The sequence below is a fragment of the Pavona decussata genome, unplaced genomic scaffold, assembly GCF_977016875.1.
Source record: "Pavona decussata unplaced genomic scaffold, jaPavDecu1.1 SCAFFOLD_433, whole genome shotgun sequence".
NCBI lineage: Eukaryota > Metazoa > Cnidaria > Anthozoa > Scleractinia > Agariciidae > Pavona > Pavona decussata.
This window is the reverse complement of record NW_028145790.1, coordinates 327,048-344,266: the sequence shown is the minus strand read 5'-3', so window position 1 is coordinate 344,266 and position 17,219 is coordinate 327,048. Positions and strand designations below refer to the sequence as shown.

At 38.2% G+C, this 17,219-nt stretch overlaps 1 protein-coding gene across 3 annotated transcripts; it reads right to left on the bottom strand.

The window, feature by feature from the left end:
• Positions 1–341: 341 nt before the first annotated feature.
• LOC146450677 (uncharacterized) lies at positions 342–15,248 on the bottom strand. 3 transcript variants are annotated; one of them, XM_085100106.1, is made up of 6 exons: positions 15,009–15,248; positions 14,355–14,427; positions 8,166–8,232; positions 6,004–6,681; positions 4,760–5,001; positions 342–3,500 (listed from the first exon to the last, which is right to left on the bottom strand). In XM_085100106.1, the coding sequence occupies exons 2-6, from the start codon at positions 14,403–14,405 to the stop codon at positions 2,589–2,591; spliced, it is 1,950 nt and encodes a 649-aa protein (XP_084956232.1). In that variant the 5' UTR covers positions 14,406–14,427; positions 15,009–15,248; the 3' UTR covers positions 342–2,588. The 3 variants fall into 3 exon arrangements, with proteins under 3 accessions (XP_084956232.1, XP_084956234.1, XP_084956233.1); XM_085100108.1 differs by lacking the exons at positions 14,355–14,427; positions 15,009–15,248 and adding an exon at positions 12,537–12,759; XM_085100107.1 differs by lacking the exons at positions 14,355–14,427; positions 15,009–15,248 and adding an exon at positions 8,327–8,460.
• Positions 15,249–17,219: the final 1,971 nt, after the last annotated feature.

Below are 17,219 nucleotides of genomic sequence, written 5' to 3'. Positions count from 1 at the left end.
CAGGCTTTCAGAGTAAGTCTGGTTAGTAAGTAAGTATGACCTTATTTTATGAGGGTAACATCTGACAGTAATGAAACTGATAAACTAATGGCCCCCAAAACACCATGGTTAAAAAACAATACCTGAATAGCCTGGTAAGTCTCGTTTCCCCAGACTTTCAGGAGTGAATGTGGGACACTACAATGTGGTCATAACGTTTCAACCGTGGACGAAATCGTCAATTCTCATTGAAGTGGTTTTTTTGGTGTGCTGTTCCCTGGGGATGGAGGCGCGGGTGTCCTGCGCATGTGTGTTGAAGGGGAACCAGAAATCTCTGGGTCATGCGTAATCAAGACTGCTGATAAGTGTTTTAACATTTTTAATTCGTATTCTCCTTCAATGATCTTTACACATTTCGTCTTAAAGATTACGCAACCAACTAGGCTGCACTATTTAAACATTAAAACTGCGTTTGTTTTATTTCTCAAACTAGAGTTAACGCCAAGAATAATAAATAATGAGTAAATACAAAAAAGTTCTTGAACTTTCCTCAAAATTCAATGCTGTTGTCGCATTTTACAGTTATGTGCTTCGTGACCTGGCCTTTAAGTGGAAACGAGGCTGGAGTTGACTCAGTTTTGACACAAACCTCAGTACTCTTCATATTTAAACACGAACTAATAGCGTAGGAACATTTTCATTAGAAAAGCAATGAGGTTTGGGTCAAAACAGTCAACTGCAGCTCGCGTTCACTCAAAGGCCAGGTCACCAGGCACAGAACAGTGAAATAGGCTATTGGCTAAACATTTCCATGAATATTTCAATGTTGAGAACCCACCCTCCTGGTAAATTAGGAATCTGGTCGTTTCTATTTCGTTCAATTGCGGAGGGAGATTTGAAGAAGTTTGACGCACTTAACTTTACTTCACTATCTTGGGGGGAAAAGAACCCTGGAGAAAGTTCAAAACTTTTAGATTTTTTAATAAATGTATATTAACAAATAAGGAAGCCAATGACGTAATTATTTAGATTAACGTTCTATAAGAACATTAAATTAAGAAGGGTATATAATATGATATGGAAAAATATATTCTCTGTTGATAAACACTTTTTACATTCTCTGTCCAGTTCCCTAGCGGGCTTGCCGCCAATTACCCGGCATGCCTAGCATGACGCTGTGGTTGGGCTGTATGTTAATCTAATTGTAAGAAAGGTTTGCGTGCGTTTCTACAAACATGTCAGGAGGAGTGGATTACTCAAGTGTTAATCAAAGAAGTCTTTGCAACGAGTGATGAACGCTACCACAATATGTAGCGAATCGCTGTAGACGGTCTTTGAGAGCTGCAGAAATTTTGCGTCAATTCTTTATCTTATTTTTGCCATTAAAGTGGCCTGTCTATGTTCTGCTGCAAGATCGACAATTATCAGGTTTTTTTCCACTCAACCTGAGGTAGCTGTACATGAGTATCGAAGATGAAACGAGCAGAAACTCCGCTTCGAATCCGACTGCGTCATCAATTTCTACACAAATGAGCTTTCCTGTGATTAGCCTTTTCCTATCACGTGATCTCTGGCATTTCATAAGCTAATCAGAGGAGAGCTAATTAAAACTTTTCTTTGAAAAAGCAAGGTAACCTTGTGCTACGTTAATGACTACAATATGCTTACTGTTTTGGTTAAATTAGTTCGAATGTTGCAAGCTTTTAATACTTTCTAAGTTTTACTGGAGGTGCGTTTTGTAGGACGTATGATGAGTATTCTGTAAAAATAATGGCGCGGTGAGAAAGCTATGTTGTTCCCAAGCAACCACCAATCACGACCTAGAAAAAACGTTTACGTCACGATTATGTGAAATGTGTTTTTACATGCATAGTAATAAAGGAATATTAATGTTTTGGGGTTGAATCATCATGGCACTTAATTTTTTTCTTTAATGTTCCTTATTACTTTGATGTCCAACAAATGTTCTACTTAATAAAATATAATTTCGGGTTACTTTTCTTAATTGTCTGCACTCCCAAGGGATTTTCCGGGGAGACCGAAATCCATTGTTCGGTAAATATATTTTCCTTAATTTAATAGCGATCATATAGAATTGTCGGTAGCGCTTACAGCGTGATTAAAAAGATCGAGGTCCTCGTTATTACCTTAACTGGTCATGCGACAACCTTTTATATGTTTGTCCATGATAAGAAACTTTACTCGAATTATATCATAATCGATTGTGAAACTGTGCATTAACATTTATTTAGCATAAATGGGTGCATCTGACGAAGACTACTTACCTCATATGCATCTTACGAAGCTAGCACGAAAAAAGAATAAAGTAAATGGGGTAAATAATAACGTTTAAAGGCTTAAATCGTCATAATGCGATTGAATTTTTCTTGATCTTTGTTGCTTGACAAAGAACTTTTTCATTCTCGTAATGTTTCATAAAACATCTTGGGTACTTGAATTTAAAATGGCCAAGCTAGAGTAAGCAATGGATGAATGTGTAAATGGGAAGCATGGAGTTTACTGTACATTGCGACTAGACTGTTTATAGTCACAGTGCAGTAAGCGCATCTGCTTTTCTTCTTGAAACCAACCTTCACAAATTGAATTTCTTATCCATGTGTAATAGTATCAAGGGAAGCCATTCCCGACGGTCTTAGCGGCAGAAAAGTGGCCGGTGCCATGATCTTCATGATTGGCTGAGTAAACTCGGTCGCCATTGGCCGAGAAAATTGCATAGCCTGAAGACCATTGGTTAGCGGGTTTGCCATGGTAAGGGAGGGGTTTCTCGGGGTTGCTGTGGTGATTGGTGCGAAAACCGATGTACAGACGGTAGTAGAGTTGGCAGAATTATTCTGAAGGTCCGGTCGAGGTGTGTTAGTAATCTGGAAAGCAATCTGGGGTGGAAATGAATCCTGTTTGTTTATTCCATTGGTTTGAGTCATTCCATTGGTATTGTTTGAATCTGGTAAGCACACCATTGGATATGGTGGCGACCAGTGAAGGTTTTCTGTGTGACCGTTGATTCCATTTTGTCCGTGGCTTAGTGAGCGGTCCTGTTCCATCCCTGGATGTGCCAATCCTCCGTTACTGTGTCCGTTCAGACCATTCATTGAATGCATACCGTTGATCGCGTTCATCCCGTTCACGTTATGACAGCTGATGTTACTTAACGTGTTAATACCATTGATGGTGCTGATACCAGCAATTCCATTTATTCCATTGATGGGGCTGTTCCCATTCATAATCCCCATTCCATTGCCCAATCCATTTCCCATTCCATTTATTCCATTCATTCCATTAACGGCGTTCATCTGCGCGATGCCATTTAATCCATTAACCGCTCCGACTCCTCCCAATCCGTTGACGCCATTTAGGCCACCCATTCCGTTCACATTGACATTCAAACCATTAAGATCACCAGCGATTGCGTTCAAGCCGTTTAGACTGCTTGCGATGGCAAATCCACTAGGAATCACAGGATTGTACTTGATCCATGTTGGAGAAACACGAGTGTACACGGGCTAGAAGAAAAAAAAATAAATATCAACAATAAACGAGGAATGTACCTGCAAATGATAATTCAAGAATTTCTTCATCACATCAGTTTAGAACGCTACCCAGTGGTATGCATGTTCATACAAATGATTGGGTTGCTATAATCATGTATCAAAATCTTTTCCTGTCTAAAGTAAAGGAGGTCTGGTGCAAAACGTATTCATTGATTTTTATTACATTTGATCATATGCACATGCTAATTTGCGCCATACAAATATTAAATATTAATTACCACGCTTTGAAAGGGAAGGAGAGATTACAAGAAATCCCATTTTCAGGGATTATTAGAGATAGCCTAATCCTGAACTAAAATTTTGTCTTGTTATCGGTGAAAGATCATCAAATTAGCAAATAAACTATCTAGGAATCTGCCTACTAGAAGACTCTTACTATTTAACAGTTAGGCTTCGAAACTGAGTTTTCTACGAGTGAGTATCCATTGGACCATGAGCGAGTCAGATTGGGCAATGGAACCGATTGAGTTAATCAGATTCAGAATTGCACCAATTTAGCCAATTACACTGGACTTTGGTACCAATTGAGTAAATCAAGTCAAATTGGTGTCGATTGAGCTTATCATACATAATTGACATTCGTACCGCTTGAGACAATTAAATTCAGCATTGGCTCTAATTTAGTTACCATATTGGGCTTTGCTGGCAATTCAGCTGATCATAATGCGCAGTGGCATCGCATTAGCACCGATTAAGGCAATCAAATTGAGCACTGGTAGTGATTAGGGCACTCAGATTGGGCACCGCTTGAGCCAATAAGAGTCGGCATTGGTACCAACTGAACCAATCAGATTCGACATTAGAACTAATCGAGCCAATCAGACCGAGTCATTCAGATTAATTTGGCATTGACACAGAATGACACAATCAGATCCAGCATGGGCACCGGTTGAACCAATACGATTCGACATTGAAACTGACTGAACCAATCAGACTCGGCATTAACACCAATCAAGCCAATCGGATTGGGTATTGCCACCGATTGAGCTAGAAAGATTCTGACTTGGCACTGATAGAACCAGCCCGATTTGGCATTTGCACTAACTGAGCCTAGTAGGTTCGACATTGACACTAAGACCAAGGCGAATGATGAACGATTTATACTGGAAGGGTCATACTACACAACTCCGAGGTATGGCCACAAAGGCGAATGTATGTGCAACCATATAACTTCTAAAATTGTGCTGCTTTATTTATTTTTTTTTTGTTACCATTTCATTCTTGTGGCCGTTTTCGATATATCCAAGCTTCTTCTTCTTGGCGTCAGGTCCTTCGTTTCCATTCACATCTGTTTTACCATTACTTTCCTTCTTTATATCATCGCCACTATGTTCTCCGTTAATTGGTGTGTCATCGTGTTTGCGCTTTCTGTCTTCATTTAATGTCCCGTTCTCGCCTTCCGTGTGGCCATTCTGTTTGGCTTCGGTTTCAGGTTCTCCATTGTGGTTTGTGCCTGGTAAGAGTTGAGCAATTTCACAAGGAATAATTTTAAAACGTAAACATCCTAATCAGGCTGGGAGCTTATTTAATTTAAGGTACAATGAAAGGCGTTTACGAAGTTGATTACAGATGGGGGCTTATTCCCAATCACACATTTCTTTGGCAACTGTACCAGCTACATCAGGCAAAACTAATATTAACTACAATAAGTCGACACATACAACAAAATACTTACAGACGAGAGAGGCGCTTACAGGAAAAAAAATACCACAGGAAAACAACAACAACAACAACATAACAAAACCTAAACCTCCATTATCATAAGCTAAGCAGTTTTCTACAGCCGTTTTCTTTACATAGTTTGATGGCAGCGGTGAAAAAATATTTACATCAGGTTTGGGAAGCTACCACAATGTACTAGGGAATAGGGAGTTAGCTTAGAAAGATGTGACCCTAAATTTTCTTTCTTCCGATCATAGCATGATAATGTTGGTGGGACAATGAGGATAAAGTACTGAAAACTTTAATAGTGACCCAATAGTTTATATACTTTTCATCCAAGAACTACAAAGAAAGGGAAATAAAATGACAACAATATGAAGAGAGATACTGACTAAGTGCTTATTAAAAGAACATTTAGTGATGAAATGTTCTTTGGGAGCCTTTTGGGCCACATATTATTATTTTTTTTTTTTTGCAAATTTTGTTTCAGAAAACAAATTATATGGTAGAAAGTTGCTGAGCGATATCTCACAATTGCTGTTCATCGATCCTTACGGTAGTGGAGTGGAAAGTTCCACGACCTGACTCTCTTCTATAAAACAGGACAAGAACCTCTCATTAACTATTTCGGTACAAAAAAAAAATGTGATATTCAGTCCGTGTCAACGAAAGCTCTAGATAACTGAAATCACTATGGATTCAACAAGTTTTTCAGATTTCAACAAGTTCATTTTTATTTAGGCTGGGAAAGGATAAAAATTTTGACAATACTATAACATTTCGATCATCTTACCGTTATGAGGTGTTCCACGATGTTCATTTTCTGGCTTATCCACGTTCTGTATCACCTCCTGAGCATGCGCGGGCTTCTCCACAGGTGTTGGAGCCTGCGGTACAGCCTGAGGAGTGGGCAGTTGTTGCTGAAGTGTTTGAAGCGTGGTTGGTAGTGCTGTCTGTGCGTTAGGTGGAATAGCAAATCCAATTTGTGCTTGAAACCCATTCAACTGAGGCGTATTAGGGATCTGCTGTTGAAGATGCTGTGCGTGTTGTTTCGCCTTCTCGTGTGCTACGCGCTGTTCTTTCTCCGCCGCTGCATTGCGCAGAATCCTGTTAATGGAGCTTACACTTGGCACGTTACTCTTGTCACAGACGCCGTCACTCAGCAGGTTATTCCTTATTTCCCACGCAAATATACAAGGGTTATCCTCTTTGTACGCAAGAATCTTTGACACCACGCGCGGTGTGGCGACTTTGGGCTTGCTTCCACCGATTGCTCCGGGTCTTACCGAACCTGTCTCGTAATATCTGCCGAGAATTTTGCTGACACAGCCGTGAGACACGAGCAGTTGCCGAGAGATTTCCGAGGGTCGGACACCGCAGTGTGCCAACTCAACAATTCGGTGTCGCATGTAATCGGGCAATGGTCGGCCATTGACAAATACACCTCCAAGTTGGTTGACTCCACCGGGTCCTAATTTAAAAGAGAAGTCGTTAATTCAAGGCGTGACTTGAGATATAAGAAAACGCGAACATGAAGTTTTACCATTTTAGGTTTCAATCTTGAAGTCTAATAAGAAAGTGTCAAAAAACCAACGGATTATTAAAAGTTTCTTTCGAAGCGATGCGACTGTATTATTTATCAACACGAATAGTTAGTCAATAATAATTGAGCCAATCATATGATTCGCGTATTTTCAATTAATACAGCTAATGTCTTTTTAAAATGTGATATATTTAAAGATTAACCCAGCTTTTAGTTGTTGCCTTCATGTCCTTTGAAATAGATCGTAATCCTTTTTCAGCCGTTTGTAGGAAGTATGAATTCCATATAATAACCACGGGTAATCAACTTAAGAACATTTCTCATAGAAACTAAATTGCTTATGTAACATGAAACTTTCTTTAAATCGTACCAACTTATAAACGATCAAACTTTGATTAATATTCGTATAATACGATGTAATTTTAAAACAGTCCTTTTTGTCCGATTGAAGTTCTCAAGTCAGACTGTTTCGGACGAAATTAGAGCTAGCGAAAGCAGTCCGATTTGGTCCGCGTGGCTAATTAACATAATTTAATTCAAACAGTTTAACTGATAAACGATGACAACAAAAACGGAAAGAAAAGAACTAAAAGAAGATGATTTAGATCTCAAAAAGAAATGAAATTAAATAGGTGTTTTAACATAACACATGCACTCGGTTAGTGTGATGCTTGCTACTGAAGGAAAACTTCTTTATTCAGCAAAACATTTCAAAATGTTTTCTATCTTTAGAGAGTTTGACTTTTGCTGCTCGGGCTCAGGGAAAATGAAAATCTGATTTTGTAATGGACATTTAGTTGAAATGTTTAAAGAAAATTTCATGGCAACTTTTGATATAGTTATTTCTCGGTAGCAATATCACTGTAACAAAACCTTTATTTCGCTTATTCAAAACAAAGTTAATTTTTGTTATATATAGCAGGACAAAATCAAATGCATTTGAAAATCAAATTTAAAACATTTCTCTCTTAATATCTTTAGACTAAACTTTGATTTGTCAAACAAGGGGAAACGGGAAAAATCTGGCTTGTAAATCTAAATTAGATACGCGAAATCCAAACATTACCTGATATTTAGGCAATTAAATATTCCATTGTATTGTTCGGCCGAGAAACTATATCATATTTTGATGAAGCTGGGATTTTCTTGGACGAACTTTCCCGAACATTTCAACCAATAATAACGAAACCTTATTTTCCTGGATTTTTTCGTAGAAGGTTTGAGACATAATGTGAATATATCCTAATGGCTTGTACAACCATGAAATGCGTGCATGACCAGTGAAGGAATTTAGCAAATTAATAAATCAGTTGGCAAGCAGCTAAGGCAAGCGGCTTCAAAAAGGGAAGGTTTTTCCTCGCACTGTAAATAAGGGAACAAGAATAAAATTTTTGAATTTTAACTAAACTTACCTCTGTGGGGCATCATTGACTCGCAACTCCAGCCAGCCACTCTGCCACTTAGTTCTCTGATGGTATTCTAAGACAATAGCAGTAATTCCGTCAAATAAAATATTTCACAAGGGCCTGTTCTTTTTAAGACTAAAAAGAGCACGGCATTGATTAATCATTACCTTAGCCGAGACATAATTTTCCTCCTCTCATATTGAAAACGGCAGGCTTGAAAACACTCTAGATATGTTAATCAGCTTAAAAATTGCCTGCGGTCATATTCGCGATTGATCAGTCGAATCCATGTACAGTGCTTTTGCCACCAGTCGATACAGACTTGAACCCTACTATTTACTGTTTTCCATATAAGGAAACCACCAGCAGGTTTTATTTATGTGTTTTTGGGAACGCCGCTTACCACATGCCGGGAAACGTCACAAAAATTTCGAAAATTCGAACACTTTATTTTAGTGCGCGACTTAAATTCCCTTGCTCCCAAGAACTCATTAGCTACATATCGAAACAGGAATGGCCATCTGAAATATAAAGACGAAACGCAGCGCCTAATTAGAGAACTGCTCCGTAGCCTTCAATTGAATGGTCACCCTCGATCTGTGGGATTAATATTTGCTCAAAAGACTCAAAAGCACGAAGGAACTAGTCAAATGATTCTTAGTAATAAGGGGCCAAGACTCAAGGGGTTGAGATGCCGCGAAACGGCCTGGGGTGTTTTAACAGGTTGTCATCTTTACTTTTCGGGTCAAGGCGAGTCAAAAAATTAGGTAATTATGTGAGTTGTTTCTTAAACTTCGCAAGTACTGTTAGTTTCCTTGTTTTTAACTCACCGATCGTCAAAATTTAAATTAATTCATTTGATCTCCGATCGATGGAGACTTGTACGTTTCTTGAAGCTGTAAAAATGGTCAGCTTCAGTTCCTTGAGATACTGTCCACAGTTTGTGTATTTGTGACCACTGCGTCTTGCAAAGTTGAATAAAGACAAACTGACAGTCTAGAATCATATATCTCTAAATATGCTATCTTATTTTGACTTTCACTGACCTTTCAGTGTTACTGTTCACTTGCATGGATTTGAATTCGCATAAGATGGCAAACCACCCTTACTGCGTGCCAATTGTACCTTTAATAATGATAATGATGTTCTGTCCAGAGATGAAAAGCCTGGTGATCTACTTACTGAGTAAATCTATGTCGCACAGCAGTAACGGCAACTTGAAGATTTGTATCAAAACTCGAAAATTTGAATCGAATCATCAAAATTAAGAAATCGAGGGCCAGATATTTAAACAGAGTCTAACATAGGCCCCGGCTTAAGACAAGCAGTAGGCCTCGAAATCTTTCATAAGTGTTTTATCTTTTTAAAGTAGATACATAGTTTTCTAGTCGGGGATGCTAGTCAACAATCACATCTAGACATACTAGAGGACGCATTATCCGTCTGGACGAACTTGGGCAAACATTTGTTGCTAGTCCTGGTTATTCGTCTCTATTATAAAGACGGGCACAAGACGCATTATCCGTCTGGACAAACTATTTTCCGCTGTGCGTCGCTCAAGACGAATAACGGACGTTAATTCGTCCAGACGGATAATGCGTCTTGTGCCCGTCTTTATACTAGAGACGAATAACCAGACGAACGACAAATGTTTGCCCAAGTTCGTCCAGACGGATAATGCGTCCTCTAGTATAAAAACGGCCATTGCCAGCTGCCGGGGGCAGTAGGCAATGTCTAGAGGTGATTGTTGACAAAATTGGTTTTGTTAAACACCGTTTAAACTTTCTTTTAATAACTGACCCTAAGGGTTTTTCTGTTGTTCGATTAAAATCTCAGAAATTTCTGTGAAAAGATGGAATCTTGAAATAAATTTTAGATTCTTCTCTGTAATTGATTTTTTTTCATTCAAACTGATTCGTAGTTTTGTAGCCTTGATTAAAATCTTTGAGATTCGATTCAAATCTTCGAGTTGCTGTTTACGTGTGAATCGGTTTGTTCCTAGCTACCTATGAACGAGTACCTATTGTTTAAAAGCTGTTTTCCTTTTTCTGATCTCTCAGTTTAATTTGTCATTGAGTTGCGTTTTCATTTCGATTTACTTCAGACTTACATACGCACCAACTCCTTGGCTACGAATCAGTTGCCTTATCAGTAAAGCAAATTTAAGATTTGTGTAATGCAGTAAAACAAACTATGTAAACTGATCGCGTGGTGAAGTTGAGGTTGCGCATACAACTGTATTTCAATTGATGGTATAAGATAAAAACGTTGGTAAAAAATATATTTTTTCGTTCTTGTCACAGAAAATGTTAGGTGACATTATGAATGTTCAACAAACACAGTTCATAGTTTAAAAAAATCTGAAACAAAAAAATGACAAAACATCGCATAAAAAGGTAAATGCCACCTTGTTAAGCGCACTGAAATATAAAATCTACAAAATCGTGATTCTTTTTTCATCTTATTTTCCGCTTAACAAGGGTGATATTCATTTAATTCATTCTAGGTAACCTGATCTACGGGTTTTAAAGTCATGCTAAATAAAGCAATCGAGATTATTAAAATCTACATCGTTGGATAATACAATTTCAGAGTTTTGATTGGCTGAGCGGCTAGCAATATCAGCCATTATACCATGTCCGAGAAATAGCGCGCATAAATCTTCATAAATCTTCTTCTGGATTTTCTTGCAAACTGAAATCAGCAAGATCTAGCTATATATTTTTATTTTTTTTCTTAAAATAATTATTCCTCTCGCGCTACAAGCCCCGTTGGCTATCTATCATCTCATATCCGACGCGCGCTTGTAAAATATAAAATATTTAAATATTAAATGGCTTATCAGAGTGTGTTATAGACAGTTGTTAAATATGAGTAAAGGCGTGCCTTGATTGGTTGCTTATTACTAGCGTATTAGCTCGTTTCCTACTTGTAGAAGGATTCGTTTGGCGATAATGGAAAACCTTTTTGTGTCACCAGAAACCGTTCTTTTAATCCAGTAGTTTTATATTTCACTAAGTACTGTTATATATGCATTTAAGGTTGTGTCAGCACTCCGTGAATCGTTGGCTACGGAACTGATGTTCTACTCAATTTTGCAGAGTAATTGTGGTTGCACCATTGTGGTTTCCTAGCTATAGGGCGCTTTTATTTGCCAAAACTGGCTGACCAGTTCAGTCAGTTTGTAAACGGTATGTACCAATTTGAAGGATAAACTTTATGCCAGTCCTTCCAATTTCTTCAAAATATCGCGTACCATTTTCGGAGTGATTGTTTGTCAAGATTTTGCATCACCATCCCTTCAAATGAGGCGTTAGAGTTACATACAGAGTGTCCGGTCTCACCGGCCAGTTATGACAAATGGAATGCCCCGCCCCTAGTTTCCAATGGCTGGTTTTGAATGTCCTTCATGAAAAGTGATTTAGAACTGGCTAATTAAACCATTGCTTCGGACTAAAGTTTTGGTCAGTTCAGCCACCGAGAAACGTAATAATTAAGACGAAAATTTTGCGTGTCGGCTGAGCGAGGAAATGTTAACGAAATTTCCGCAACTTCAACTCAAGCCAGCTTGGTCAAGAAATACTTTTATCGGTCAGTAGGTGAAGTCATATCCTTGAATTAATAATTTGTGGTTTCAGTTTTGTAATTAGAGAGGATCATTATACATGGCTTAAATAGCGTGTAATTAGTGCAAATGGAAGATATTAAATAATTTTCCCTCTAGCTTGACTGTTCTAGAGAGCTGTTTTCGTTTGCATAAACATAACGGTTGGCAAGGAAAATGACTATGAAGAGACGTGCAGGAAACGAAGACTCGCGGGCCAGTTATGTTAAACTTCTGGTGAACTCTTCAAAATGTTGCAATAATTTTATTTAACGATGAAGTTTTCTTTCCTAGAGTTTGAAGTAACTGTTTACTAAAAAAAAGTATTTGTTTTTGGTACGAAAAAAGACGTGAACGCAGCTCTATCACTCTATATGTAATGTAGCAACCAAATGAAGCAAGAACTAAACTGACTTCAAAACTTGAAACATTAGTTTGTAGTCAGAAAGATGAGAGATTAATCGTGAACGCCTGAAAATCACTTGCAACAGAGAGAAATGTGCCCTTTTTTGTCCTCCAGTGCGAAATTGTTCATGAATTCCAAAATCTAAGATGTAAGTTTTTTTACGAACCAGAACGACCTGGTTTTCGGTTACGTCATGCTTAAAGACAAGTTACTAATTAGGTGGCGGTGTAAAATGAAAATTGCTTCAATTCATTATTTGAAAAGTTTCCTACCTGGTCTGTTTTACTCTGGCGAGATAAAAACTTAGCAAATAGTTAATAGCCGAGCCCTAGTATTGTTATTGTTGTGAGTATTTTCCCGTAAATACCTTGTAATGGCCCGGGCGGTCAATAACTTTCAAGTAGCGGCTATCCACAGTGTTTGTTGCTGGCTTCCTCTTTGACCCAAATGTTCCGACTCGAAATATAAAACTTTGGGAGTTACTTTGGAGTAATTGACTAGCGAATTGTGATTACTCTTCCAAAAAATTGATTTCTAGGTTTCTTGTTTCAGAGCGAAATTTTAGACAAACTAAGTAGTTTGGTCGTGCGAGCAAGCTGGCCAAGTGAAGCAGCTGTTCAAGGGTGTCTACTGTTAAGGATTACAAACCTAGCAAGCTACCTAACCAAACCATTACCTCATAAGTAACATGGGTCACGAAGCTCAAGTAGAGTGGAAAATGAACAAATTAGATTACTACGAAGGTGACAATCCGATATAGAAGCGTGCAGTGGAGTTTTATTCCTCTTAAAATGACGGCTCAAGGTTGAAACCGATCGAGGGTTAGAGTATTCACAGTTTTTTTTTTGACATTGCCGAAAAAAAAAGCGGGCATTGTGTGATACTGCTCGGAGCTTTAAATCTGAATGGTCCATTCATTCAAAATTCAGAACCACGATAACCGAGAGAAAAAGACTAACTTCTTACTGGAATCACAGCCGGTCTAAAATTACCCTTGGTTTTTAAGTGCATTTTAAGCAAATGTGGAAACTAATAGTCAAAACAAACGTTAATTTGGCTTGCTTATTGGTCGAGATACGGAAGTGTTAAAGCAATGCATGGCCAATTTAACTCATGACTATTTAATAAGCCGAGAAATTTTCAATCACCCTTGTCGTTTCAATGACTTGGAGGACGATATAGGTCCCTACCTCAGTAATGCTACCTTGAATGGCGAGAATCGACCATAACGACAATGTGGCGACCTATTATATCATTTTAATTAAGTATCTCGGTCCGCCGATCCAACTTGATCAGCATCGGTACATTTAAAACCAAATTGAAAGTCATAAAATCTTATCCCCATGTGATCCTGCATTTTAAAAATACTTTTTTTTAAATTTCTAACAAACCTGCAAACAGGCGTTCCTGGAGGACGTTGGTAGAGCAATTTAATACTCTTTCAGTGGAGGTGAATAGATTAAATATGAATAATTCACAATTCACTTCAAGCAAGCAATGGATCATTTTCTCTCATTTAACGAGACATTACATCTACCTCATCTTGAAACTTATGGTGTGCGATGATTTTTGGAATTTCGAGCAATACCGTATTTTTCGGTAACGTTGGGTTACAACCTGAAGAAAATTCGAATTAAAGAGGTCAGGAAATTTTGACCGTGTTTCGCGCTCTGTTGACCCACAAAAGTAGGTACTTATTGTTCGTCAATGACAAACAAATATACCACTATTATAGCGATACACCAGAGGCAGTTCCGAAGAAGAATTTATTATAAAACACACTGAAATCAAGTTCGCCTATTTGGTAGAAACGGTAGAGAGAATTAGACAATGCTTACAATAAAACGGTGCTCCGGTGATGAAAAAACCCTTCAAAGTTCTGCGCGCGAAAAATGTAGAAGATTTCAAATGTGTATTCAATAAAAGTATAATATTCCAGTAAAAGAATACATCTTGACGAATAGACGTCTAAAGTGCTGTTCTATGCTGTAGTTTTTCGTCCATAGAAAATCTTGCTTTTCTCTGTCATAAAATAAAGGATCATTTTGGTTTTGACACCTTGCGTCAATTCAGTACAAGCAACTTACCCGGTGGTACAAGACGCAAGATCAAACGATCATAAAATTAAAAGTAAATAAAAGAGAGTAGTTCTGTCAGAATTGAATGAAGAACTAGTGTGGCTTACCTTGATTTGAGACAAACTTGCCTTGTTAAACTGTGAGTCTAGGAATGCCATACGAAGCGCCAATGACCGTGATCTACAAGAAATCATTTTGAACGACGCTGTGAACGAGAGTACACTAATTTATTAATTACCCGGTTTCGAAAAATAAACATAGCTACCTTCCAGGTTGATTTGATTTACCTTTAAGAGCCACAGATGCCCTGCATAAATTCTAAAAATCTCCCTCAAGATGAATAAACTATTTTTTTTTAACATTTTAATGTTCTGATGTCTATAGGTTATTAGTCTAACAATGTTTTGATTGTAAAAGTTTTCGCATCTTAGCGCCGATCAAAAAGATCGATTTACACTATAACTAGGATGGCAACTTCGCTTATTTAGCTATTATTTTAGATTATTCCCGTCAAAGTGAATCACTGTTTCAAGAATGGGAAACGTGCTTCTTTAACAACTTAGGCTAGATTAGAACGGATTGACGGAAGTGTTTTAAATGACTGATGTTAAGTACCAAGACCTGTAACCCACAAGTTTTTCGTATGCGCTCGCTCAAAATCGCGCCCGATGCCAGTAACAATTCCGGCGCTGAAATAATTAAATCTTAGAAAATACAATTGCAGGATGTAAATTCAAAGTGACCGACAAGGGCAGACTTACCTTGGAAAGGTCACCGTCCGAATGCTGCCTTATCAAAGTTCCTTGAAAAATTCTTGAAAATGTCGCGGGGAATCCGTTCCCAAGCGCCTGTACCAAGCGCACTGGACTAAACTAAGGTCATGAAAACAATGTTTGCTCTACACAGTCATTTTGTCAATCCATGTTGTCAGCTCTTGGGCATAGCTAGTTCGTTCTATGAAATGAGATTGAGAGTAAAACTGCATTGCCTTTAGAGGCTTGTTAATGCACAGTCACACATGAATGGACATCCTGAAAAGAAACCAAAGTTTCGATGTAATTTTAATGTATTCGCTCTCAAATCTCTCGGCTGGTGACCAAAAACAAAGCAAATTTCTCGTGCATGGAGCGTGAAACCCACAAAACTGTGGCCCAAGTCATGATAGAGAGTTGCTTGATTCTAGAGGCGATCAAATGAATCGCGCCTGGTTAAGCTAGGTCTAGTTGCATGCAAGAATACAGTTTTTGATAGCCTCTGTAGAGAGTGCCACCTTATGTGAACCAATTGGTGACACCTGTTGGTCTCAGTTGAAGCGAGTGTTAGTTTTTATAAAAAGTTACACCTTTGTCGAGTGTAGCTGACTAAGAAACAAATTCCGCTTAGCTAAGTTGGCCTAATCTTGAGAGCAATAGAACCAAAAAAATAAAATGCTTACTATTATGGAACTCTCAGCTCACATGATTTTTCTATCCTTTACACAACAAACATTTTGCAAGGAAATTTTACACCCGTGCATCTGAGTCCCAATTCGTCATTTTGTGGGTGACTTAAGGTCGAAAATTTCAATTATGGCAGTAAACCTTCAGGAGCCAGGGTGTTCAAAAATTTTTTTGTCTTAATTCCGGAAAATTAAGTCTGTTTCACAATAACACTTCGCTTCACTGAGTACCACCGAGTCTGCAACTAAATCAGCCACGTCTAACACAATTCACGGTCATGGCTGAGCAAAGGGGGTAAGTTTATTGGTCTTGAAATTTAAATTAGTGGCAGTTGATCATGCACCGCATGGACTGGGCTTACAGCACCCAGTTTGGTATGGCTAATTCCCGGGAAACTTGAGATATCCTGTACCCGCTGTTAAGGAATCAAGATTGGTATTTCAAACATCGCGGATTTCCCAGGTGGTTCTTGCTGGGGGCATGCACAACAAGCGGAAGACAACAATAGAACAAAGGCGATTGTTCCAGAAGCTATCTGATTGGTCAAAACGATGTGCCGCCAAACTTAACTTGTTCGCTGGTGGATAGCGTGGTGTTTGGCGCGCTTTTTGTTGGCCGCGTCAAAACCTCAAGCCAACAGAAGGTTTGTGATGTTGCCAAAAAGTTAAAGTAGAGTACTAGCGAGTTTTTGGAGAAAGCTTTCTTAATTTTGAAAGTGTATGTACTAAAATGCTTCGTTCAATTTTTCAGTTTGATGCTTCGCGTTAAATCTTCCATGTGGATGAGTAAGGTAGTCATGCAAAGAAACTTAAGCATGCATGGAAGCGAAGGATTGGCAACACATTCTTAACAGATGATGTGGCTTATTTTGAACTTGAATTTAACTACATTCACCCAGACAAAAGAATATTACCCCTACCGCAACAAAAGCCTAAAATCTCAGTCAAGCCAATTTCACAGTAGCCGACATCCATCGATTAGTTCAGTGTTAATTTTATTCATAATCACTTGTGTGACTCTTGACGTTCCAGTGGAGAAAAAAATCTGGAATAAAACGGCAGCAACATATAGCCACTTTCAAACAGAGAGACACACAGTTTTGTCCGTCTTTATTATCGCGAACAAATAACATCAAATCACGGTCTTTTCGTTTGTAGTTGGTATACTTATTTGTCTTAGCTCATTCTTATCACTTAAATTTTGTAAAAATTCAGTAAGATTACGCCAGACATTGAATTAAAAAGTTAAATTGTTGATAATTTTAACCATTCCGTTTGAATTAGTACATTTCACTGGTATAACAGTGAGGAATAACCGATGTTTTCTTCATTGGAACATAACTGTTTAAGACATATCTGACTTATATTAACCGTGGTTATGACATTTATACCGCTCAAAATATTACTACTTTTCGCCGCATTCTTATGCTTTAGTGCCTTTGACTTTTGGGTACGTAATGTCTCGATCAAATCAATATATGTCGACAGTATATTTCAGTCAGTTGATCATTGCTCAGTTGAGGCGAACGTATTG

Excerpts from the sequence above, each read along its gene's own strand:
- LOC146450677 (XM_085100106.1), bottom strand. The coding sequence starts at position 14,405 with ATGGCATTCCTAGACTCACAGTTTAACAAGGCAAGTTTGTCTCAAATC. Across the intron at positions 6,682-8,165 it reads GTCAATGATGCCCCACAGAG|GACCCGGTGGAGTCAACCAA; the intron begins GTAAGTTTAGTT and ends CTTTTAAATTAG. Across the intron at positions 3,501-4,759 it reads ACGGCCACAAGAATGAAATG|CCCGTGTACACTCGTGTTTC; the intron begins GTAACAAAAAAA and ends TTTTTCTTCTAG.